The sequence below is a fragment of the Notamacropus eugenii genome, chromosome 2 (genome assembly GCF_028372415.1).
Source record: "Notamacropus eugenii isolate mMacEug1 chromosome 2, mMacEug1.pri_v2, whole genome shotgun sequence".
In the NCBI taxonomy this organism is placed as follows: Eukaryota; Metazoa; Chordata; class Mammalia; order Diprotodontia; family Macropodidae; genus Notamacropus; species Notamacropus eugenii.
In genome coordinates this window covers 436,857,624-436,882,352 of record NC_092873.1, presented here as the reverse complement: position 1 = coordinate 436,882,352, position 24,729 = coordinate 436,857,624, and the positions used below count along the sequence as shown (strand labels likewise).

At 42.6% G+C, this 24,729-nt stretch overlaps 1 protein-coding gene across 2 annotated transcripts; it reads right to left on the bottom strand.

Moving 5' to 3' along the window:
• Positions 1 to 1,661: 1,661 nt before the first annotated feature.
• On the bottom strand, positions 1,662 to 22,986 carry CHIT1 (chitinase 1). Of its 2 annotated transcripts, XM_072648151.1 has the most exons (11): positions 22,874 to 22,986; positions 22,143 to 22,172; positions 18,773 to 18,974; positions 15,494 to 15,550; positions 13,879 to 14,044; positions 12,536 to 12,660; positions 12,115 to 12,238; positions 10,514 to 10,699; positions 9,934 to 10,047; positions 7,094 to 7,220; positions 1,662 to 4,352 (listed from the first exon to the last, which is right to left on the bottom strand). In XM_072648151.1, exons 1-11 carry the CDS (start codon positions 22,896 to 22,898, stop codon positions 4,114 to 4,116), a joined length of 1,395 nt encoding a protein of 464 aa, XP_072504252.1. In that variant the 5' UTR covers positions 22,899 to 22,986; the 3' UTR covers positions 1,662 to 4,113. The 2 variants fall into 2 exon arrangements, with proteins under 2 accessions (XP_072504252.1, XP_072504253.1); XM_072648152.1 differs by lacking the exon at positions 18,773 to 18,974 and having other exon boundaries at positions 22,874 to 22,938.
• Positions 22,987 to 24,729: the final 1,743 nt, after the last annotated feature.

Genomic DNA, 24,729 nt, shown 5'->3' with positions numbered 1-24,729 from the left:
TGTTGTTGTGTTTGTCCTTCGTTGCTGAAGAAGATCATGACATCAGAGAAGTGATGACATGACTTTCACTTGACTTGGTTTTGAGTGAGGGAGGGCTGTGCAGGTCACCAGCCTCACTTTCTCCTCCTGAGCCATCTGGGTGCAGTGACCAGATATTCATCAAGATGACTGGAGATGGCCCAGGATGCACTGGGATACTTTGACCTTTTAGGCTAAGACCTTTTCAGGTACTCACTTAAAGTGAGGTAATGTCCATTCAGTGAATAGGCCTCTTTAAAGGGTAGTCAGGGGGATGGCCCCTTTAATAGAAAAGAAAAAATAGATAAATCCCTCTGGGAGGGGCAGGAGCCTCAGGGTTGTTGATTGGAAGAGAAACTGTTACTATTGACATTCACTCTAAGCCAGGAGGGTCCAAAACCAGCCACTGAGTGGAGTTTGGGCAGGGACCCTTCACTGTTAATAAATATATTAAATATATATTTTGATAACTGTATTACAATATAATTGCTTTCCTTTGTGATGCCATGTATGTACTTTATACATTTAGCAGCATTATTCTGACTTGCCCAGAATCACACAGCTAGGATGTACATGAAACTGGATTTAAACTTGGATCTTCTAGGCTTTAGGCCTAGTACTCTGTCCACTGTGCCACATGGCTGCCTCTGAGATGACAAAGACCTGAGTGCAGAGAAGACATTAGATCAATTTTTAAAAAATCAAATGGCAAGCGTTTATTTCTTATATGCCTACTATGCCAGGCATCTTGCTAACTGCTGAAGATACAAGGACAAAAGTGAAACTAGACCCTGAGCATAGGTAGTATCAGGAAGACCTGAATTCAAATCCTGCTGCAGATACTTACCAGCTATTTATATTTGTGAACCTGGGTAAGTCACTGAACATTTTTCTGTTTCAGCTCTCTTATTTGTAAAATGAGGACAATAATATCTGTATCTCAGGGTTGTATGAAAATCAACTGAGATAATGTTTGTAAAGCACTCTATATGTTAGCTATTTTCATTATGTTAATCAAGGAAACAGCATACACACATACAAGTGTATGTGTGTATAAAATATATATATGTGTGTATATCTGTATATCTCTATATATATACGTGAATACAAAGTAGTTTTGGGAAGGAGGGCACTGGGAGATTGGGGGGAGGGTAGATGGGGAGATCAGGGAAGACTCCATGTAGGAGGTGAATCTTTCCTATATCTTAAATGAAACCAAGGTAAGGAGGTGAGGAAGGAGCAGATTCCAGGCATGGGGACAGGCATTGCTAAGATGGAGACAGGAGTTACAGGAACTGGCATGTAGGTCATTAGGGCTGGGCCCTCAAGTTTATGGAGGAAAGAAATACTTAAGATTGGAAAAGTAAGAAGGTGCTTTAAAGGGAAGAGCTTTAAAGGCCAAACAGAACAGTCTCCACTTGGCTCAAAAGATAATATGGATCCATTGGAGTTTATTGAATAGGGGCTAAATTTGGTTAGATGAACACTTTAGGAAAATTGCTTTGGCTTGTATGTGAAGAATGGATTGGAGAGAGAAGAGACTTCAAGTAGGGGGAGACATCTTCGGAGGTTATAGTGAAAGGACAAGAAATGATAAAGACATGAAGATACGTTGTGAAAGTACGACAAGACTTAGCCATGGATTAAATCAACTATCAGTCAAAAGTATTTATTAAGTGTTTACTATGTGCTAGGCATTGGGGATACAAGGACAAAGGTTGGAGGAGCCTTCAGCACCCCATTACATTCCAATGAGGGAGACAAGTGGGAAGGAGGGGAGACAGAGACAGAAACAGAGTGACAGAGAAAGAGAGTAAAGGGAGAAAAGAAGACTTAGGGTAGAATTCTGGGGAATATTCACAGTAAAGGAGCTGGATCTGGATGATGGGCAAGCAAAGGAGAATGTGGAGGTATTGCTATAGCAACTGAGGAAAATGGCAGAATCAAGGATGACTCTCTGATTGTGTTCCTGGGTGACTAGAAGGATGGTGGTGTTCTCCACAGACAGTGGAGTTTGGAGGAAAGGTGAATTTGGGAAGAGGAGGAATTCTCTTCTAACCACACTGAATTTGAGATGCTCACAGACAGAGTCCTGAGGTCAGGGACTGGCTGGTTTTGTGTCTCCAGCACAGAGCATAGTGCCTTGCTTGTAAAAGACATTCAATAAATACTTGTCAAATACATGAGTGCATTAATAATATCCAACAGGCAGTTGGTAATCGGGGCCTGGAGTGCAGGAGGCTGAATAGGCATTTTGATTCTCCTAACAACCCTACGAGGCAGGTACTATTTTTATTCCTATTTTACAGATGGGAAAACTGAGGTACCCGGAGTTCAAATGACTTGCTCACCTATCAAATACCAAGACCAGATCTAAACTGAGGTCCTCCTCACTCCAGGTCCAGTGCTCTATCCACTGGCTACCAGCTGCCTCTAGGATGGAGAGTGTCTAGGAGCAGAAGGTGGTAAGCAGTGTCAAAAACTGCAGAGAGATCAAGAAGGATGAGGACTGAGAAAAGGCTTTTGGATTTGGCAATTAGATCATTGATAACTTTGGAGACTGCATTTCCAGTTAAATGATGAAGTCAGAAGCAAGGTTACAATGGGTTGAGAAATGAGTGGGAGGAGATGAAGAAGAAACCAGAGAAGCTGGAGTGATCTGGAGGACTTAGATGATGTGGTGGAATTGGGGAAGTTATGGCTCCCTTTAGCACCCACCTGCCCCTACCTTCCATTTCAACTCTCCCCATCCCCATTAAGAAATGACTCTAAATACTTGCTCCTGGTGGATGAGATTCCAGGTTAGAGGTTGCAAAGAACCAGATTCCTTCACTGTGATGTGAAGGCTTTGGGTAATATCAGTTCATTCACTAACCTACTCTTGGACAAGCTGGTGCATGTATGTCCTCAGAGTCTTACTCCCACTATGCGCAGGTGTGTGTGTGTGTGTGTGTGTGTGTGTGTGTGTGTGTGTGTGGTTGTTGTTGCTATTTGTCCTTCATCCTCAAAGAGGACCTTCATCAGGAAGGTGGTACCATGACTTGCAAGTGAATTGGATTTAAGTGAGGCAGGGATGTGCAAAGTCACCAGCCTCACTTTCTCCTCCAGACCCTAGCAAGATATCTTGGGGGTAAGCGTGTGTGTGAAAGAGGTGGCAAAAGGGAGTGTGTTGTTGGCCACTCATGTGCAGTCCTAGCTTCTGTTATACTGTTCCTCTATTATCCCTCTGAGGAAAAGTTCTGGGACCTAAAGAACCCAAGGGAATGGGAATTTATGGCAGCAGTCTTCCCAAAATCATCTGATTCCTCCCTCCTTCCCTGACCCATGACAAGTGCAGGGATACCACTGCTCTCAAGGATTGGGCTCTCACATAGTCTATGGAGAGGTTTAAAAAGTAGGACCTATCGCTTGTTCCCTCCTCGCCTCCTCCCACCTCATCCCCCTTCTTCCTGGTCTTAGCTTAGTATGAGGCATTGAGAGTATAAGAGACTTAGCAGGTCTGCAGGTAAAGGAGATGCCTGGATCCAACTTTCTGAACCTTGTGGGTGGTGGGGAAATGCTGATGAGGCACAGGATGGGCTCAGTGGAAGACATGTCACAGACAGTTTGGCAGTCCCAACTGCGTCCCCACATGTAGACCATCACCCATCTGTGTGGCCCTATGCCTGTGGTACCAATTTGGTGACACTGGGGAAAACTCTACCCTGGTTACATTTGGGTCTCTGTTGATACTTATATTAAGGTTAAATTAAAATCAGTTGACACTCTGACATCTTCAGTGAGAGATCAAAGAAACACATGGGGACAGTTTTAGCTTCACATTTCTCCTATGAGAGAAGAAGGAGCTACTATTTATTGTAACTACAGAGAAAAGAGGCTTAGGAAGCCAAAGCACAAATAGGGGGCTAATAAGAAAAAGACAAAATGGAGAGGATATAATACAGTCATGAATACCTACATCCCTGCTCATGATAGGGCTCTGAATTGAGACAGAGGGGAGAGGAGTAGGGTGGTAGGTTGGAATGAGCTCCAAGAATGACTCTCCAGGGCTAGCAGAAGAATCAGCCTTGGCCCTGGCATAATGAGCTTCTGAACTTAAGGCCAAGCACAACACTTGCAGGAATTGTCAAATATCAGGCCTTCAGGGCAGGAGAGTCTGAATGTCTGCTTCCCCACACAGTTGTAGAAGGTGGTGTGGTTCTGAGGGTTCGGGTAGATACCGTCATTTTTGTCCTTGCAGAAAGTGTTTCCTCCTGGACTGGGTTTAGAGGGCTGGGTTGGACTGGGCTTGGAGGGCTGGATTGGAATGGGACTCTCACTTGGTGATGCAATACCTGTGGAGACAATGGTACAATCATTCTCAATGTCTTCAAATCCTGGGTGAGGATATGACCCACAGAGAACTACCACATGCTAGAGATAAGAGCATAGTATGTTCGTCCTTCCTTGCCGAAGAAGACCATGCCTTCAGAGAAATAATGACATGACTTGCATTTGACTTTGTTTTGAGTGAGGGAGGGCTGTGCAGGTCACCAGGCTCAGTTCTCCTCCAGCGCCATCTGAATCCAGTGACCAGACATTCATCAGGATGACTGGAGATAACAGCCATACAGTACAGCCAGAGAAAGGTGAGGTGCCCTAGTCACTTAAAACAAACAACTTACCGGAACCAGCAAGGGCCTGCGCTCAATTTGTGGCCTTTGAATTGTTTCACTATTGCTGTTTTTTTCTGATCCCTTTCACCTTATGGAAGAAATACTTGGCACCCTGTGTTTATAGCTAAAAGCCTGTCAAAGCCATTTTATTAATACGCAGGAATTCTTGCTTGAAGAGATATACAGTAAAGTTTCCCTTGATTATTGGAATTCTCTCTGTCACAAACAATGTCTACTTACATTTTATAAAACAATCATGAAACAAAAGACAAAATTCCACAACAAGATAAAACAAAGCATGTTCACATTTAGGGTTTTTGATCTACTAAAAATAGAAAAATAGTAATTTAATGCTAGAGCCACACCCTCGGAGACCATCTGTCTTCCTAAAAAGCTAACGGGTGGTGCATCTTTGGGTTAGGTCCAAGTTGGGGAAAAAAGGGTTACCTTCCTTGACTTAGTCCATGATAAAGTAAGGGACACTTTGACTGGTTAACAAAGGGGAATTTCCCCTACCAATTTTCTCTACAAGAAATGTAGCCCAGTTTGATATGCAATACAAATAATCCCACCTGTCTTGAGATGGCTCATGATTCTACAAAGGAAAGGGAAGTTAAGAACACTAGACCAAAGACATGATCATAATACTGATTCTTCTCATTTTATAATGCTATTGAGACTTTAGAGGATGTGCTTCTGAATTCCCCCATTTTGTAGAGAGCACAAACTAAACTCAAACTATTTTCATGAATTCCAAGATCTCATTTTGCTTCTGCTCCCTTTAGGGGTAGCTAGGTGGCGTCATAATGGATCAAATACCAGGCCTGGAGTCCAAAGATTCGTCTTCCTGAATTCAAATCTGGCAGCAAACACTAGCTGTGTGACCTTGAACCAGTCATTTAACTCTTTTTGCCTCAGTTTTCTCATCTGTAAAATGAGCTGGAGAAGGAAATGGCAAACCACACTGGTATCTCTGCCAAGAAAACCCCAAATGGGGTCACAAAGAGTCAAACGTGACTGAGACAATTGAACAACAAACAACAATGTACCGGGCAGCATGCTGAACACTAGGAAGCCAAAAAGAGGCAAAGGATATTCCCAAACAAACAAATCTGTACCGATAAGATACGTACAAGATAAACAAGAAGAAATGAAGAGAAGAAAGGCACTGGAATCAAGAGGGATTGGGGAAGGCTTTCTGTAAAAGATAAGATTTAGTTGAGACCCAAAGGAAGCCAGAGAAGCCGGGAGGTCAAGATGAGAAGTGAGAACATTGCAGGTCTGTGGGATGGCTGAGAAAATGTTCAAAGTCGAGATGGAGGGTCTTGTTTGTGGAATGGTCCAGTGCCCCTGGATCGGAGAGAGCATGGGAGGGAGCAAGGCGCAAGAGGAATGGAAAGGTAGGAGGGGGCTAGGCTGGAAAGGGTTTTGAATGCCAAACAGAGGAGCTTACATTTGTTCTTAGAGGCAATAGGGAGCCACTGGAGTTTATTGAGTAGGGGTGTGTGTGTGTGTGTGTGTGTGTGTGTGTGTGTGTGTGCGTGTCTGTTGTGTGTGTGTGTATGTGTCATGACATAGTCAAACACGCACTTTAGGAAAATCACTTTGGTGACTGAATGAAGCATTGGATTGGGAAGAAACTCAAGGCAGGCAGATGTACCAGCGGACTATGGCAGTAATCTAGGTGTGAGGTGATGAGAGCCTGTTCTAGAGGGATCTCAGTGTCAGAAGAGAGAGGGTGTACTGGAAAGCATTAAAAAGTTAAAATACATGCTTGTTGACTGAATGACTGGTATCTGGTCCTAGGGAGTCAAGAAAGGTTAAGAATACTGTCCAAAGACACTGTTACAATATTTTATAACACAACTGGGGCTTTAGGGGAAGGTAATAATTTTATATAGCACCTATTCTGTGGTAGGCATGTTACAAATATTATCCCATTTGATCTTCATAACAACCCTGGGAAATAAGTGCTTTATTAGCCCCATTTTGCAGTTGAGGACACTGAGGTTAAGTGACTTGACCAAGGTCACACAGCTAGAAAATATCTGAGACTAAATTTGAATTTGGTCTTCCTGACTCATGACCCAGTTCTCTCTAACCACCATGCTATCAGATGCCTTGTAGTTAAGTTTACACAACTATCAAGATCTGGGGTGAAACCACTATGTTAACTGCACAGGTTCCCATGATAGATAAAGTAAAATGAAATGAGACAGTCACTACTGCTGCAGAGAAGGCAGAGAAGACAGAAAGCAAGTGGAGCTTTTATGGAAGTGAATTTGAACAAGTTTCTCCATCAGAGTCTGTTGGGAGCAGATAAGGTTTGGAAAATCAATCTGAAGACAAAGGCAGTTCTCCAAAGCAATAGAGGAGCCTGAGGTTCAGGGGAGGCCTTGTATCCTAGGACCTTTACTCACCCAACTCCTTCTTCAGTGTCTGGATGAGGGGGTATGGGCCCTGGTTGCAGAAGGTGCCCTTGAAGTCATCCATGTCCATAGCCCAGACCATAGCTCCACCTAGTCTCTTCCGATTTAGGTATGCAACCTAGTATGGAGAAGAGAGGGAAAAATTATGGACAGGTGTGGCAAAGGCCCCTCAGTCCAGGGGATAACATGCTGAAAGGCCTGGGTGGAAGGAACCTTCAAAAGTCACAGTGTCACCATTTGGAAAGCAGCCTTTCTCTTTCAGGGCTAGCCAGCTTGTGAAGGAAGCTATATTTATTATCTGAGTGGCCTGATAAAATTCACCCTTCATTGTTGCAGTTTTTTCACCTCTAAAAGTAGAGGACTGGAGTAGACCAGGAGTTCGGTTTTGGGGTGTTACAGAGACCTTCAGTAGTCTGGTGAATCCTACAGATCCCTTCTCAGAATGCAAAATAAAATACACAGGATTACAAAGGAAGTCAATTATAATGAAATTCAGTTATCCAAATATCTGATAAAACAAATTCATGGACCCCTGGTGAAGAACTGGGTGATTTCTGAGGTTTCTTCCAGTTTTGACATTCCTAGGCTCTGTGATATTAATAACCCTGCAGAATTCAAGTTTCTGACCTCTACCAGACTCTGGCCATTCTATAGGCTCATGGATTCATAGAATTTTAGGACTAGAAGTGTGTTAATAACTATTCTTGACCAGTGCCTTGTGTGACTGCTACAGCCCACCTCCCAATTTAAGTTGCAACTGATTATCAATTTCTCATTGTGGAAGGAAGTCTAAGGGTTAGAAGAAGTCCCTATGAGGACTGGGATCCATTTACTTATTTATTGTATTCTAAAACTGCCAGTGGCTGAACTCAAGCAATTCAAATGTCTTATCTGAAAACTGGGTCCACACTGATCAGTCTATTTGGGAAAATTCCCTTCCTCAGTAGAAGAAACCTATGGATTATCTGTAGCATATTGTGCTGAGTTAATAGTTTTCTTTTAAGAATGCAGAACCACTTTTTCCCCTTTCCTAACTTTTATGAAAAGCCTTACTGTGCTACCCCACTTCCTCCCACTCAACCCCTTAGGTGATTTTTGGATAATGGGAAAAAACTGTCCAGGACAAGCCTCCCCTACAAATTAAAAATTGCTTGTGTCTAAGACTACTGCGGGTGTTGAATGTGTGCCAGGGAAGAGTTTCTAGGAAGGCCAATCACAAGTTCAGAATGACTATTCATGAGCTCAGCTGAGTTTACCTTGAACAATTAGCACCCCCAAGGTTTGGGAGGTGAGGGTATGTCAAAAGAGAATATTTATTGATAAGTTGCTGAATCGCCAAGCTGAAAGAAGATTTCACCCTCCATAAATGGGAGAGCTGGTAATACAGGAAGATTCCTCAGATACAACATCTGAAGCCTTCTATGCTATCTTGGAACTAAAGCCACCTCTATTAGAGCTTTTAATAAATTTAACTTGAATATGTAAGTTATTCATTGGGCTATGCTTTCACCTTTTAATTGCTTGGCAGTAATGGCTACCACATAATCATCCATTTAGAGAGCATTTGCTGATAAATGTTGGGGAATGACTAGGAGAGATCAATGACCTCTCCAGCCTCTAAAATTAGCCCTTCAAACCCAAGACAAAGGTGCCTCTAAAAGGTATGGGGGAATTGAAAGAATTAGGATAGCAGGTGTTTAATTGTGGGATTTGAGTGAACCACACTGATTCCATTTTGTGACTCAGTTTTGGAGCTAACTCAGTTCCCTTTCTATTCAATGATGAGTCTGGTTAAAATGCTGTCCTGTGAGAAAATTTTATTCAGTTTTGGGAACTGAGAGAAAATCTTATTGCGTTGTTTAAACCTAGCCCTGCCTGGCTGGGAAACTGGACCATATCTACCTGCTGCTTAGAGACCTTTAACTAAGGACCTCAATTTGCTCACTAGAAATCCAGTCAGATTCAAAGATCGATACAAGGAGTTTTCTCACAATTGCACATCTCAAGTAATTCAAATGTCTTATCTAAAAATTGGGGCCATACTGATCAATCAGTTATTGCTTCCATTTGATTGTTTACAGACACTTCTTTTTCTGAATTTAGGGAATTTCATTTATTTGCTCTTCCCCTCCTAATTTGTAAAGTCCCTAATCTTTTCTCCAATTAAAAATTAAATTTCCTAATGTATTATTTCCTTTTAATTAATTGACCTCATTTGATTGTTTTGAATTTATAAAAGTCTGGCTTTCCCAATATTCAGGGTTGGGACCTTCACTGAGGAGGTCTGGTCCTGGTTTGTTGAGAAATTGGCATGCGTTGCTTAATAAATTGATATACTCAGAAGGTAGAACCTTTGTTTCCTCAGTCATTAGTCTTCTACCTACCACCAGTTTATTCCCACCCACTCATTTGGTAGAAGAGGAAACAGTAACACTATTCTCTCATTACTGATACAAACGTATTTTACAAGTGATCCCCTTTGTATAGGTAGTATTGTGGGACAAAACTAGTCAAATGGTTGATGGTTGCTCCAAATAATACAGTAGAGAGCTTAAAATCCTTGACTCAACCCCAGCTCCCAGCAGCTGCTTCCTTCAGAAAATGCAACTTGAGAAAGAAAACGTTCATAAATCGTAACTTTTCTTGTTTTCATTGTATGTTATTTAGAATGCACAGAGATTATTCACTTAAAGATTAGTGGAATTATAATTTTTTTTAAACCAGTAAATATAAGAATAAGCAAATAGTTATTATTAATGGTATATCATTAATATTCAAAGTCATTTGATGATTGACATTTATAAATGTAGAAGATCCTATAGGATACTCACCTTGGTTTTGAAGCTCTCCACATTATCGAAGCCCACCCACTGGTTGCCTTGGACAGCATAAGGCACCTTTTGCTCTTCTATCATACGGGAAGTAGCATCCTTCAAGGTGCATACCTGGAGGAACAGGTGACAAGCATGGATGGGAGTAGGTAGGCAAGGAGAATGGGGGAGGGGTGGTTGGGATTCTTAATCTCTAAGCATCAAACTAATTCTAGATATTAGTGGCAGTAGAATGTCTAAAATGGGAATTTCCCAGTTTGAATCATCCTGAAGAGTCTAGAAGAGTTCTTGAGTAGCATAGGACGTTTCTAAATGGAATGGAATTGGGACAAAAAAGATTTCAGACTCCTGAGAGGACTAAAATCATTTCTGGTTTCAGCTGGGAGCAGACTTTAACCTCAGAATGAAGTTACATGGTATAAAGACAGGAACGGACACCATTCACCTAGTGTTCAAGATGACAGCATTCTCATATAGGGTCTTGAGGTGATGAAGAATCATATCTCAAGACTCCATTCCCACTTATACTGACTCTTAACCCCAACCCTACCTTTCAGCCTCAGAGTACTGGTTATCCTACCTCATAGTAAGCCAACACGCCTCCTTCTTTTGTGAAGGGGCCAGGAGTCCCAGCCCCAGAAACTGGGGCCCCTACCCCTGTGTTTGAAGGGGAGGAAAGGGTAAAACTCCGTCCATAAGTAGGCATGCCCAAGATCACTTTGTCTGATGGGGCCCCCTTTTCCAGCCAATAGTTCACAGCAAAATCCTAGGAGGCAGAATAATTAGAGTTAGAGCATAGGAAGAGGAAAAACAAGGATTCCCCCAAACCAAGCTTTGTTGTATTCCCATGAGGCTGATGAGGCAATTCTTTAGACATTTTATCAATGCCCCCATCCTAGCCTCTTTTAAATGCCCTAATCTATTTGAGCTCTTTCTTAGTCTCCAGCTTGGGGTAATGGAAAGAATTCTGGATTTGGGAGTCTGAGGAAAGATTTTTGAATCCTTGGAGGCATGGTGGTATAGTAGGTAGAATGGTAACCTTCACACCAGGGAAACCTGGGTTCAAATCCCCATTGCACACTTACTAAATACATGACCCTGTGTTGGTCATTAAACTGCCAAATATTTCTCTTCTGTCAAATAAGGACTCACTGACTTCTAAAGAACCTTCTGGTTCTCAAACTATGATGTGCATTCTGTTATTTACTGCCTACATGAACTTAGAGAGCTCACTTCAACTCACTGGGCCTCCATATCTGTTAAATGAGAAAGATGGATTCCATGACCTAGATCCTAGGACCACTCTGTCTGAGACCTTCTCCCTTCCTCATTTCTGACCCTTGTTTCCTGACCTTTTAATATGTAAACCCTTTCCATAAGACATGCTTGCCCTCTCCAGCCAGGGTCCTTTCCTCCATGTACACTTAGCTCAAAGCTTACCTCCTTTAGGAAGCCATTCCAAGCTAATACTGTTGGAACCAGAGACTCTGCTGCACCATGTCCCCTTAGCACCAGTGGCTTGGAGAGAATTTTTACTTTATTCATTGATACTTGTGTCTGATGTCAAGGGGATGTTTCCTCTCTCTCCATTAGACTGGATGCCCCCTGAGGGCAGGGACATTGTTTCTTCTATCTGACTGGCAGCTTCAGGTGAGTAGAAACTACTAGACTTCCCTCAGAGTATAGAGGCTCCACAGAGGAAACAGCATATTAACTTAGTATATTAACAATATATTAAGGATGGGACTTTGTGTGTGCGTGTGTGTGTGTGTGTGTGTGTGTGTGTGTGTGTGTGTGTTGAGGGTTATTAACCCAGAAGAGAGAATAAAATCAAAACAAGTAAAAACAACTAACGTCATGTGTGTTTTTAATGACAGAGAAACAATGGCTTCTAAAATTAAGAACCTGGAGTAAGTTCAGTATAGTAAGTACAGTATCATTTAGGAATCTGCGCCATGATTTGCAGACCAGTTTCCAATTTCCCCTAAGGATGAGAGAGCCTAAAGTCTCCCTCTATGCCCTTGACTGGCATCATACAAGAAGCCACAAAGCCCTAAAGGCCTCCCTCCTAGAATCCCTAACCCTAAAAGCTCTACCCAGTAATTTGTGGGCTGATTTTAGTTCTCTCCTCAAATAATCCCAGGGGATGTTGAGGCTTTGCCCCAGGCTCCAGTCACTTACGATATTAGCCTCAGTGGCTCCTCCTTGCTCAGCCTGCCTCCTGTACAAGGGGCTGTTGTGACCAGTGGTTCTTTCCCAAGTGCCATGAAAGTCATAGGTCATGAGGTTGATGAAATCTAAAGACCTGTATATTTCATGAAAGGAGGGAAGTATAAGGTTGAAATCTCTCCAGTAGGCAAAGACAACTAAGAAAGCAAAGGCTAACAAGAATCAAGAATGGCTGTCATATCTGTGAAACAAGAGGGTGTGTGATGACTGGAAGCAGGGGGATAGACAAAATGACCTTGAGGGTTCACAAAAGCTGATGAGCATAGTTGCTCTTCCCTTCTCCCAGTATGGGACGGTCCTGTTTCTAGGCATGTTTCTTCAGGAACAAAGTACATCCTCAGGATTCCTTCCACCTCATGGGTCCTAGACTCACTGGGAGATTTTCTGGATCTCATAGCCTCGATCCACCTGGTATCGACCTGCAGGAACTGCCGCACTCAGAAGAAGCCGATTCTTCCCTGACTTCTTACATTCCTGGAGGAAGGCGTTGTGTAGGTCCTGGGCAAGTAAATTGGGGTCAGATCATATCAAAATCCACATGACATAATAATGTCTACCTCCCCTCTCTTCTGGGAGGAAGTGAAGGTCTGATGAGTTACAGGAATGATTATCACATCTGTGTGAACCTCTTAGCCACTTTTCTCCCTCTCCAAAGATGGGAGATTCAGACTTTGATTCCCGCCCACCCCCCACCCTCCCCATTTGTGATTTCATTGGTGCAGGGAACTCACTCAAAGAAACCTCTTTCTACCAGTGTAAAACAATACCAGGCATGCAAATTATAGCCTTACAGAGCTACCTCTGGCACTGAGAAATTAAGTGAACTGCCCATCCCCTCCAGGACCAAATATAAAATGCTGTTTTGGCATTCAAAGCCTTGTCTAACTTATCCTCTTCCTTCATTTCCAGTCTTCTTACACCTTATCACACACACACACACACACACACACACACACACACACACACCCCACTGCCCCCCTCAAAGTCTGGAATTCAGTGGTGTGAACATGATACCTTGTTCCCTTAAACAAAACACTCCATCTTCTGACTCTAAGAATTTCCACTGGAGTTCCCCACTCCTGGAATGCTCTGCTTCCTCTTCTTTACTTCCTGCCTTCCCTGGCTTCTTTCAAGTCCCAGATTAAATCCCAAGTTTTATAAGAAGCCTCTCCCAACCCCCCTTAATTCTAGCAAATTCCTTTTGTGGAGTATTTCCAATTTACCCTGTATGTAACTTGTTTGCATGTTTTCTTGCCCATCTGAATGGGAGTTCCTGCCTTTTACCTTTCTTTATATCCCCAGCACTTAGCCCAGTACCAGGCATATAGTAGGTGCTTAATAACTATTTACTGACTGCCCAGATTCACTTAGCCAGTATGTGTCAAAAGCAGAACTTGAACCCAGAGCCCCTTAGCTCTTTATTCACTATACCCGTCTGCCTTCCTTTTTGACATTCAAGTGTCTGATAGTAGGAGATGACTTATAAATAGGAAATATGGCAAAGTTCTGACCTGAAGGGGCATCTTAGAGCCCAGAGCCTGGATCTAGGGCCTTGGTGAGGCCCCTGACACTGTCTCTGATCCCCTTGGGGGTACTTCAAGGCAGTTGTACCAAATAGCACCTCTTCTTTCCCATTTTTCCATAGGAGCTGGAAGGTCAGATGTCCCCTGCCATTCTTCTGTCCTTCCCTTCTCCCTACCTGTACCCCCAGTGTACCTCTACCAGAGCTGTGAATCGCTCCTTGTCTATAGCAGGACTATCTCGGCTGCCTGGGTACTCCCAGTCAAGGTCAAAGCCATCAAAATTATGTTGACGCAGGAATCTGATGACTGACTGGATAAAAATCTGCCGGGTTTCAGGCTTGGCCACCATGTCTGTGAACCTGTGAGCAACCCCAGAGAAGGAAAGTAAATGGGTAACTGGGTGGGCAAGCCACTTCATCTCCTCAGGCCTCAGTTTCTTCCTCTGTGAAATGAAAGGGTTGGACTAGATGGCCTCTAGGCATTCTTCTTGCCTTAAATCTACCATTTTAGACTAGAATTATAGGATTTTAAAGATCACTTAGTCCCACTTTGCTAAAGAGGAAACAGGCTGGGGGAAAACATGGGGACAGATTTGCTCAGGGTCAGACAGAGCCTGGATCTCAAGTCTTCTTTCTTCTGGAGCCAGGGAGAAGGACCACTCAAATTTCAGGGCAGTTCCCCATAGAAATAGACCCTCCTTTTCCTTGACTGGAACTCTCTCAAGGAAGAGAGACAGAAATTGCAAAACTCTCTCTCCTTCTCTCCCACACCCAATCTCGCCATCTTGCTAACATTACATGGAGCACCCCTAATCCCCAAAGTCCTGTCTTCTCAGCATCTCCTTAGAACCCTCCCATTCTGTCTACTTATTCTGCCAGCTCAGAAAAGTCATGCTTTCCTTAGAAGGAGCTGACTGCCACCTCCTGGCATGGAGAATTTAATAAGGAAAGGGATTCAATGTCTAAGATGAACAGGGGTTCATAGACTTAAATCTAGAAGGAATCCTAAGAGCCTCTCCTTTTACAGATGAGGAAACTGGGGCCACGCAGATCCTCAGACTCCAGAATAGAAGGGTAAGGTAAGGACCTGGAAAGCTCATAGCCAGCCTTTCTACTTCCTGATTTATTTCCAGAATTACTGCAATTCCTAAATTTTTCTCTTTCTGTGGACTCCTAGGATTACTTTAAAATTAATTCAGCCCCATTGTCTATAATGGGGAAGGAAACTCAGTACAGCAGCACATGCTGCATTTGGAGTCAGAGGACTCCTTCATTTTGATCCTGGCTGTGTCAGTTATGATCCATCTCTATGACCCATTTTATCTTGGGGAGCCTCAGTTTCCTCATCTGAGAAATTATAATAATATTAACTGTCCTATCTGCCTCATGGGGCTGCTAGTAGGATCAAATGAAGTAACAAAAGTGAAAGCACTTTCTAAGGAGATTAGAAGGGACTATTCTTGCCCTGCTCTCATTCTACTGAAGGCCACAGGGAGAACAAAACCTCTCCTCATTCTGCTAGCTTAAGTCTTCTTAAGTCATGATAGTGGCTAGATTCTTTGCTTCCTTGCAATTAGGTAAACATTATCTCTGTCCCTTTCCCTATACCTTCTGTACTATCCACAAGGTCTCAACCTCTTAACTTCCCATCAGTGCTAAGTGGGGTACCTGAGAGTTTAGAAGAAAGCTTTGCCTTCAGCCTCCCTTTGACCACAACTGAATAGGGCTTTTCCTGTCTGCCCAAACCCCTAGATCAAGTTCCCCTACCCAACTCACCCCACCAGTGGATCCCACAGGCCCTGGACTCACTTCTTGGTGCCAAAATTCCAACCTCCAATGGCCAGCAGAATTTTCAGTTTGGGATTCCTGGGAAAAGATAAGAGAGGCATTAGGAGGGTTTAGGGTGCCATTTCTCAAACTTAGTGGTCTAAAGACCCCTTTATGCTCTTAAAAATTATTGAGGATCCCAGAGAGCCAGAGATCAAACAAAAAGGAAAAAGACTCATATGTACAAAAATATTTATAGCAACTCTTTTTGTGGTGGCAAAGAGCTGGAAATTGAGGGGATACTCATTAACTGGGGAGTGGTTGAATAAATTGCGGTATATGATTGTGATGGCATACTATTGTATTCTAAGAAGTGATGAGCGGGATGGCTTAAGAAAAACCTGGGAAGACTTATATGAACTTATGCAAAGTGAAGTGAGTAGAACCAGGAGAACATTGTACACAGTAACAATAACATTGCAACAATGATTAACTATGTAAGTCTATGCTGCTCTGATCAATACAATGATCCATGACAATTCTAAAGGACTCATGACAAAAAATGCTTTCCATTTCCAGAGAGAGAGACCTGATGAACTCTGAGAGCAGATTGAAGTATAATTTTTTTCACTTTCTTTTTCTTGCTTTTCTCTTTTTTTTTCAACATAGTTAATATGACTTCACATGTATAATGAATATTATATTCCTTGTCTTTTCAATAGATGGGAAAGGTGTGTGAGGAAGAGAGAAATTGGAACTCAAAAAAATGAACGTTAAAAAAAAATAAAGATGAAGGCAATGTTGTCTTGGGTTCAAAAATAGAATTGCATAAATGTAATGGGGAAGATCTGATTTATCAGGCATTCATATTAAAAAAAAAAAACAAACCAAACCTGACCATAGATTTCATACAGGTCAACAGTTTGACCTAGCAATCCAAAAAGGGACTTTCATCTGCATACCTGCTTAACCCACCTCATGGGGGATTGTTATGAGGAAAGTGCTTTGTAAAACTTCAGAATGGCATATCCAGGGATCCAGAAGAAGGGAAGAGATGATTCCCACATCTGGAATATTCTGTCTAGTTATGACCCACACATGAGAGCACTGATAAACTAGAGCCTGGGTAGATGAGGATAGCCAGGGATGTGAGTGAAATTCAAACCATATTATGCAAATATTGTCCAAATAGGCCACACATTCTAGAGAAAAGGTGACTCAGGGAGAACATAATTGGTATATGCCTTCCCTGACCCCTCAATTCCAGGGTTTTTCCTCTTGTAATTATTTCCTAGTTGCCCTGTATGTAACTTGCTTTGTATATATGTTTGCATGTTGTCTTCCCCCTAAGACTGTAAGCTTCTTGAGGGCAGGAAATGTCTTTTGTTTCTTTTTGTATCCTTAGTACAGTGCTTAGCAAATAGTAAGCACTTAATAAATATTAATTGAATTGAATGAAATGAAATGTGTGTGTGTGTGTGTGTGTGTGTGTATGTGTGTGTGTCTAGGGAGATTCCAATTCATTATGGGAGACTGCTTTCTTGGTGTACACTGTCATCACTTGAAGGTCCTGAGTTCAAGCCTCAGATGGGACATTTTTATTGAAAGGTGACATGGTCTAGCAGAAGGTGTATTTGGTGTCATAAGTTTGTTGTTGTTCAGTTGCGTCCAACTCTTCATGACCCTATTTAGGGTTTTCTTAGCAAAGATGCTAAAGTGGTTTGCCATTTCCTTCTCCAGCTCATTTTACAGATGAGGAAACTGAGGCAAACAGAGTTACGTGACTTGCCCAAGATCACACAACTACTAAGTGTCTTAGGCTAGAATTGAACAAGAGAACATGAATCTATTCATTGAGCCAGAAGATCTGGTTTCAAATTCCAGCTCTGCCACTTATTAGCTATGTGACCTTGAATCACTTTCCCTTTCAGAATTTACTCATCTATAAAATGAGGGCCTTGAACTGAATGACCTCATTTAGCTCTAAATCTTGTGAGTTCGCACCCTTCAATTAAAAAACAAACAAACAAGCAATGGGAATGACAGTCTTGTTTTGGGTCCTCAAGGGAGCCAAATACCACAGAGGGAGTGCCAGACCTAGGGAAGATCTAGGTTTGGGGGACTTTCAATGAAGCATGTGCAGGCACTGTGTAGCCTTGGGTAGACAGAATTTGATTGCATACCTACCATTTTACTACTGATAATTTTGTATCTCTTTCACTTGAAGTAAAACCTAGAAAAACACACAGTGGACTGGACTGTATGTCACAAGTGGGAAGGTAATTAAGCAACTTGTATGAGTTGATGCTGAGTGAAATTAGTAGAATCAAGAGAACAATGTTCACAATGACCACAACTTAATTAAATGATCACTAGAAGGAAGATGAACTCGGAATAATTGAAAAACCAGTGAAGGTTCCCAAGAACAGATAATGAAATGACTCTCTGTTCTCATAACGACGATAGAGGACTGGTAGCAAAGAATATTACCTCCAATGTTACATGCTCTCAACTGGATTTTGTTGTCAATTGGTCTTCTTTGTTATAAGGGGGGGGGGAGGGCTATTGAAATGACCTTGATGTAAGGACAAAAAGGCATCAATCAAATGTGTCGGATATTTTTTAAGTGAGGAAGAGAAACCCCATCAGCCACTCACTAGATATATGTCTATGGAGAAGTCATTAGCTCCTCTGAACCTCAGTTTCTACAGCTGTAAAATGAGGACAATCGCAGATATAGTACCTACTTCACATGACTGTTGTAAGGCTCAATGAGATATCATAAATATGTGTGTTGATAAATATGTGCACACGTGTTTATACACACAATAGGTATATAAGCAAACCACATATATATTATTTTCCAAACTTCCTAGCGTTATATCATTTGTAATTATTATTTTTATTATACTATATTATATATTTTATTATATTATCTTATATTTATTATTATTATCATTACTAAGGGTTTCTGGGCCAACTCTAAATTAAAATGCTCAAAAGGTTGGTGTGATCTGCAAGGCCTAAGTCCTGAAGCTGGATCTCCTTCAGGAACTCTGTAATGAGAGCAGAGGGAAGCAGAATGAAGGAGAGGCCCTGAGGAACTAACTAGTCTAGGAAGGCTTCCTGGAGGTGGGGAGCTGTGAAATACGAACTCAGACTGGAATTCCAAGGAAGATTAGTTAACGCATGAGGTATTGAGGTGGATGTAAGTGAGCATGCATTTTTTCTTGGGGTAGCATATCAAAGGATGTCTGTTTTGGTTTCCTTGCTCTTTGAGTCCCTGACTCTCTCCCCCCATGTTCCCCTTGCCAGGCTCACCTGCTTTTCAGACCATTCAAATCCTTGTAAAACTGCACATCATTTGGGTCAAACGTGGTGAGCTGGTGATTTTTCATGTCAGCAAAGGCATAGATGAGGTGAGTGCAAAGGAAGGGGTCCACATTCTTGGGGAGGAAGGCTGCCTGGCCAGACCTATATTGGGACCAGTTGGTGAAGTAGCAGACCAGCTTAGCAGCGGAGCCTGATATGGGAAAAGATGAAAGATCCAATAGAAGTGAGAGAGAGGGAAAGTCTACCTGGGAACTCTTCCCCTGGAAGAGGATGGAAAGAGGGAGGGGTGGGGGAGAAGCGATCGATTGTGTCCTTGGTCTTTGGACCCCAGAACTGGGTTGGGGGATGAAATGAGCACCTTCGCCTCTTTAAGACACATTTTTGTGTGATCTAATGGAAAGAGTGCTGTACGTGAATATCGTAGGAAGACCTGGGCTTAAACATTGTTTCTGTCTTTTAGTATTTATGTAACCTCAGGCAAGCCAGGTAAGTCTTCTGGCCCTCCATTTCTTCTTGTGCCAAATAAGGGGGTCCGGCTAGATGATCTCTAAGGTTCCTACCAGCTCAAAATCTATGATCCTCTGACTCAGAGGGATGTTAGGGTCAGAAATACTTCCAAGATTCCCTGGGAGATGGTTAGTGAAAAATTGATTCTTTTCTCCATCCTTTCTTTTCTGACTGGAACAGAAGACCAAAATACTGAGGGGGCAAGGGTGATGAGACTAGCAGAGGGCAGTCCTAGCTAAGAACCTTAGCCAGAGCGTTTGAGTGACATGAGGAAGAAAGGACTTTCAAAAAAAGAGTGGGAAGTTGGACTCTAAGAGCTAAGACAACTTGAGGCCAACTCTGCAAAACTGCTACTGATCCATGGCTCCTGAAGCAAGGAATAAGCACAGATGGGGATTCCTGACTGAAGGGAGTTAACATTGGTAATTGTCAATAAGGTTGATTACCCAACTGGATGCAGGGGGGAAAGAGAGCTGCACATGGAATCAGGGAACGTGGGTGCAAATCCTGACCCTGACACTTACTAGCTGTGTGACCCTGCACAAGTCACTTCAGTCTTTAAGGGGTTCATTTCCTCCATAAAGCTGGGTTACCATTTTACTGGATTATTGTAAAGAAGGTACTTTGTAAACTCTAAAGCAACACAGAAATATTAGCTGCTGTTGCTGTCACACAACATCAAAGGGAGGTCAAAAAAGAAAATGAGAATTTGAAGGAGGAAGCTGCAGGATTTAGATTTCTGCTTTCTTCTTTTTTCTGGGTTTCTTTCTTTCAAATTAGTATTTTACAGAGGACCAGTTCATGAACACTGATATTTAATAAAATAATTTATTTACTTAGGAAGGAAGGAAACAAATATTCATTAGGCGTCTACTCTGTGCCAGGCACTGTGATAGGTGCTTTATTACCTCACCCTACCTTGTGAAGTAGATGCTGTGTGATGAACCTCATTTTACAGTTGAGGAAACTGAGGCAGACAGAGGTTAAGTGATCCAGGGTCACAAAGTAAGAGTCTGAGGTCAAATCTGAGGTCAGGTGTTCCTGACTGGTGACTCAGAACTCTGTCTGCTGTACCACCTAATTGTCTCATTTAGAAAAATTATTCTTGGAATGCAGCACAGGGAGAGAACTATATAGTTCACATTTCTATATGAGCTTCCATTTTGCAAAGTTGTTTCTTCACAATAACCCTTTAATGTAGGTTCAGTGTCCCCATTTTACAGATGAAGAAACAATTTCAGATAAGGTAAGTAACTTGATTCAGTTAAGTCAATCAATGACAGGGAGAGCTTGTTGTTCAGTCATTTCAGTTGTGTCCAACTCTTTATGACTCCATCTGGGGTTTTCTTGACAAAGGTACTGAGGTGATTTGCCATTTTCTTCTCTAACTCATTTTACAGATGAGGAAATGGAGGCAAGCAGGATCAAATGATTTACCCAAGATCATACAGCTAGTAAGTATCTGAGGCCAGATATGAACTCAGGTCCTCTTGACTCCAGCCCCAGTGCTCTATCCATTGTATGGCCTGCCCTATGGCAAGAGTAACACTTGAATCCAAACTGACCACAAATCCTTCACCCATGTGCTCTCAAATGTTGCCAATCAACACATCTATACCAAAGCATTTGTTAGGTTCTCACTAAGTACCAGGTACTGTGTGCCGAACACTGGGGACGATACCAAGAAAGACAGAAACAGACCCTGTCCTCAAGGATCAATTAGTCTAAGACAAAAGCAGAATAAGATAATTGGGCTAGGTGATGGGAGACCTGGGTCCCATTCACAGTTTTCCCATAGGACAGTACTATTGGTCAACTTATCCAGTTTAGAGAATAGTTATTGGGCCAGTTTGGTAGGAAAGCAAACTACGTAGATACAGAAAGGAGAATCACGTGAAATCAATGCAGAAAGCTCCTGGAGGGTAGTTTCCTTTTTGTCTTTGTGTCTTTGTCTAAGCACATGCCTGGCATATATAGAACAGCAGATTCTTGTTTAAATGAATGGGTAGAATTGAAATGACTCTGACTGTGATGGAGTCATTTTATCCCTCCATCACTTATCGGAGGCTCATCCATCCTCCTGCCCTTGCCCCAAGAGGTGCACAATCTTTTGGCCAAGGTGGAGAATTTGAAGTTCTGTAAGACTAGGGACAGGGCATCTAGATGGTACCATAGTGCACTGGGCACATACTGCACATAGAACACTGGGCTTGGACTCAGGAAGACTCATCTTGAGTTCAAATCCGGCCTAACACACTTACCAGCTGCGTGACCTTGGGCAAGTCACTTAACCCTATTTGCCTAATTTTCCTCATCTGTAAAATGAGCTGGAAAAGGAAACAACAAACTGCTCCAGTATCTTTGCCAAGAAAACCCCAAATGAGATCACTGAAAAATGACAACAACAATGATAAAAGTGGGGAGAGAGGGAATTGGAGCAGGAGAAATGAAATGTGAAAGCCATCAGCAGGGAATGTAAAGAACCTTAATCAGAACTCAGGACTCAGTGAGGCTTGAATCACTTGTGCTGCCTGCTAGCTCTGTTTCTGAGATGGCTGCTAAGTCCATTTCCTTTCCTTTTCTGGGGGAAGGAACAGATGTGCTGTCAGACCTTGGATTACTCATTCAGCCTCTCTGCCTCTGCCTTTGCTAATAAGGGATCATCCCTCATTCCCCTCTCAGAGCAGTTGAGAAACTGAGTAAGATCACATAAGCAGACAAAGTGGACTGAGCTCTTTGGAGAAAAGTCTCTGTAGAAATGCATTAAAGGAACTGTCTGATTTTTTCTTTGTATTGTTGATGTGGTGCTTAGAGATCTCAGGAAAAGGGGTGACAGAAATCATCTACTTACTGCATTGAAGCAACAACAGAAGAATCAAACCTAAAACAACATAAAAGAGAGAAAATGAGTAAGGGGCGGGGGAAGAGCAAGCCAGAGACAGACAGACACACAGAGAAAGACACAGAGAGAGAGAGAGAGACAGACAGACAGAGAGACAGATAGACAAAGAGAGACAGAGAAAGACAGAGACAGAGACAGGGAGACAGAGACAGAGAGAGAGAAATTAGGAGATGATCAATGAGGAGTTGAATGACATGGTGTAGCCTGATGGAAAGACCCCCAGACTTGGTGTCAGAAGATTTGAGTTTAAACAGCTGTGCTACTTATCACTTGTGTGACCTTGAGCATTGGCTCTCCGTTTCCTCATCTATAAAACAAGGGATTAATTGATCTCTAAGGGACTGTCACTCACTCAAGATCACACACAGAGTGAATGACAGAAGAAACACTTGAACACAGAGCTGTCCTCTGAATCCAGATCCAGGGCTTGTTGCATTTCACATTTCTTCGAGCAGGAACAAGAACCTGACTTCAAGGGTTGTGAGCAGCCCCTTAATTAGCAGTCATAATCGAGTCTTTCTCAGCTTGAGGCAAACAGGATCGAATGACTTACCCAGGGTCATAAATATCTGAGGCCACATTTGAACTCAGGTCCTCCTGATTCCAGCCCCAGTACTCTATCCATTGGCCTTCTCCCCTCTAGTCTCTTAACCCTCCTGCTCACCTTGGTACTGACTCACCTGTCCAGACTGCTGCTCGTCCCATGTTGGCAGCTCAAGCCCCTCTCTGCTGATGATTTCTATCCTCTCAAAGTACTGTTCCTTTTTATTGGTGTCTGTACTTCCCTGGCCCAGGTATGTTGAAATCAGAAAGACCAGCGGTGAGATGAAAAGCTGGAGGAGGCCAGGAGCTAAATGGCAGTGATTGGGCAAAGCCTTGACACAATGACCTTTGGCAATCTTCACTTCTCCAGAACTATCAAAGACAGGGCTACCAACTAATGCCAGCTGCGGTTGGTATTGCCAAACGGAATATGTGTGGGGAGGGAGTGATGGTAAGAGAAGGATAGTTTCTAAACATTCTGCCAAGTAAGAGAGACACAGTGTGTGTGTGTGTGTGTGTGTGTGTGCGTGTGTGTGAGTGCACGTGTGTGTGTGTTCTTTTGGCTGAAATAATAGGTAGCACAAGTGGAAAAATAATTGGGCTGGATGTCAGAAAATGTGAATTCTTGTCCCAAATCATCTCCTTGGGGAAGTCATTTCATTTCTTTGGTTCTCAATTTCCTCCTCTGGAAAAGGAAAGGGAGAGGGCCATCTGGGTGATTTTGAGAGTTCCTTGCAGCCCTAAAATTGTACAAGTTTGAGACTCTGTGGAAGGAGCCTTGGTGTCTACTGGCAAGCCAAGAGGTGAAGCTGGAGGGTGTGCTCGGAATTTGCTAGAGCAGGGGTTTTAAACTTTTTTTTTATGAGTGTCACAAACCCCTTTGGAAGTTTGATGAAAACTATAGGGCTCTTTTTCAGAATCATGCTTCAAAATGCATAAAATAAAATACAAAGTATTCTGAAAGAGACCAATGCTTTTTAGAGTTATCTAAATTTTTTTAAAAAAATCAAGATCACAGACCCCCGAATAAAGATCCTGGTGTTAGAGTGACATTTTGGAGGGCAGCATCTTTAGGCAAACTGACCGTAAATAAAATAGCGTGAAATCAACTCAGAGTTAGGTGAGTTCCCCCATTTACATGCCATCTCTTTACTAGCTATGTGATCATGGGTCAGCTCTCCAAATCCTCTGATTTTCTTATTTGCAAAATGGGTATAATTGTTCTAGACTCACATGGTCATTTTGAGGATCAGATGAGATAGCATTTGTAGAGTGCTTTGCAATACTCAAAGGGACTTATCAGTATCAATAATTTTAACCTCTCCAACCCCTCCCCCCATGGCATGTGGGCAAGAGGGCAAGATGCCATGGACTACTCCAAATGAAAAGTTTTTTTTTCCCCCTGACTCTCTCCTTATGCCAGACTGACTCTAGTAGAGACATATCAATTGAGGCTTTACTCTCTCCCTTCTTTGTCACCCCTCCCCATCCTTGAGTTGCCAGTGTCCAAGTGTTCAGTGTCTATAAACTTTACTCAGCTGGTTGTCAGAGAAACATAATATTTGGATGCTTGTGATATTCCCCTCCCTTCTAAAAAGGGGTCAGCCCCTGCTTCTTTTTCCGTCACTTGGTACTTTCCTTAGAAGGACCCCGCACTGAGGCTTCCAGCAGAGAGTCATAGATTCTTTAAATGTTCTAAGCTTCAAGGAGTGTGTGTACTTGGGGGAGAAACTGGAAGAACAGGAGGAGTAGAGGTCAAAGGGACTAAAGATGTTTGGGCTGTAGGAAGAAAACCTCTTGAAAACTAGGCAAATATTCTTCCCTTGACTTATAGAAGTAGAACAGGCCAGTCAGGGTGGCAGAGAGCCTTCGTCAGTCCCTCCTTCCTTCCCCATCCAAGCCCCCAACTATAGAATCCCAGATGTCTGTGAACTGCGTAGTGGTGCCAAGGAGGCTGCCTTAGAACACTGCAAAGCAATTTATAACGAATAAC

Coding starts and splice junctions, on each gene's coding strand:
- CHIT1 (XM_072648151.1), bottom strand. CDS start 22,898: ATGGGACGAGCAGCAGTCTGGACAG. Junction 12,239..12,535: donor GAGATCCAGAAAATCTCCCA/GTGAGTCTAGGA, acceptor TGAAATATACAG/GTCTTTAGATTTCATCAACC. Junction 10,048..10,513: donor GCGTGTTGGCTTACTATGAG/GTAGGATAACCA, acceptor CTGTTCCTCCAG/GTATGCACCTTGAAGGATGC.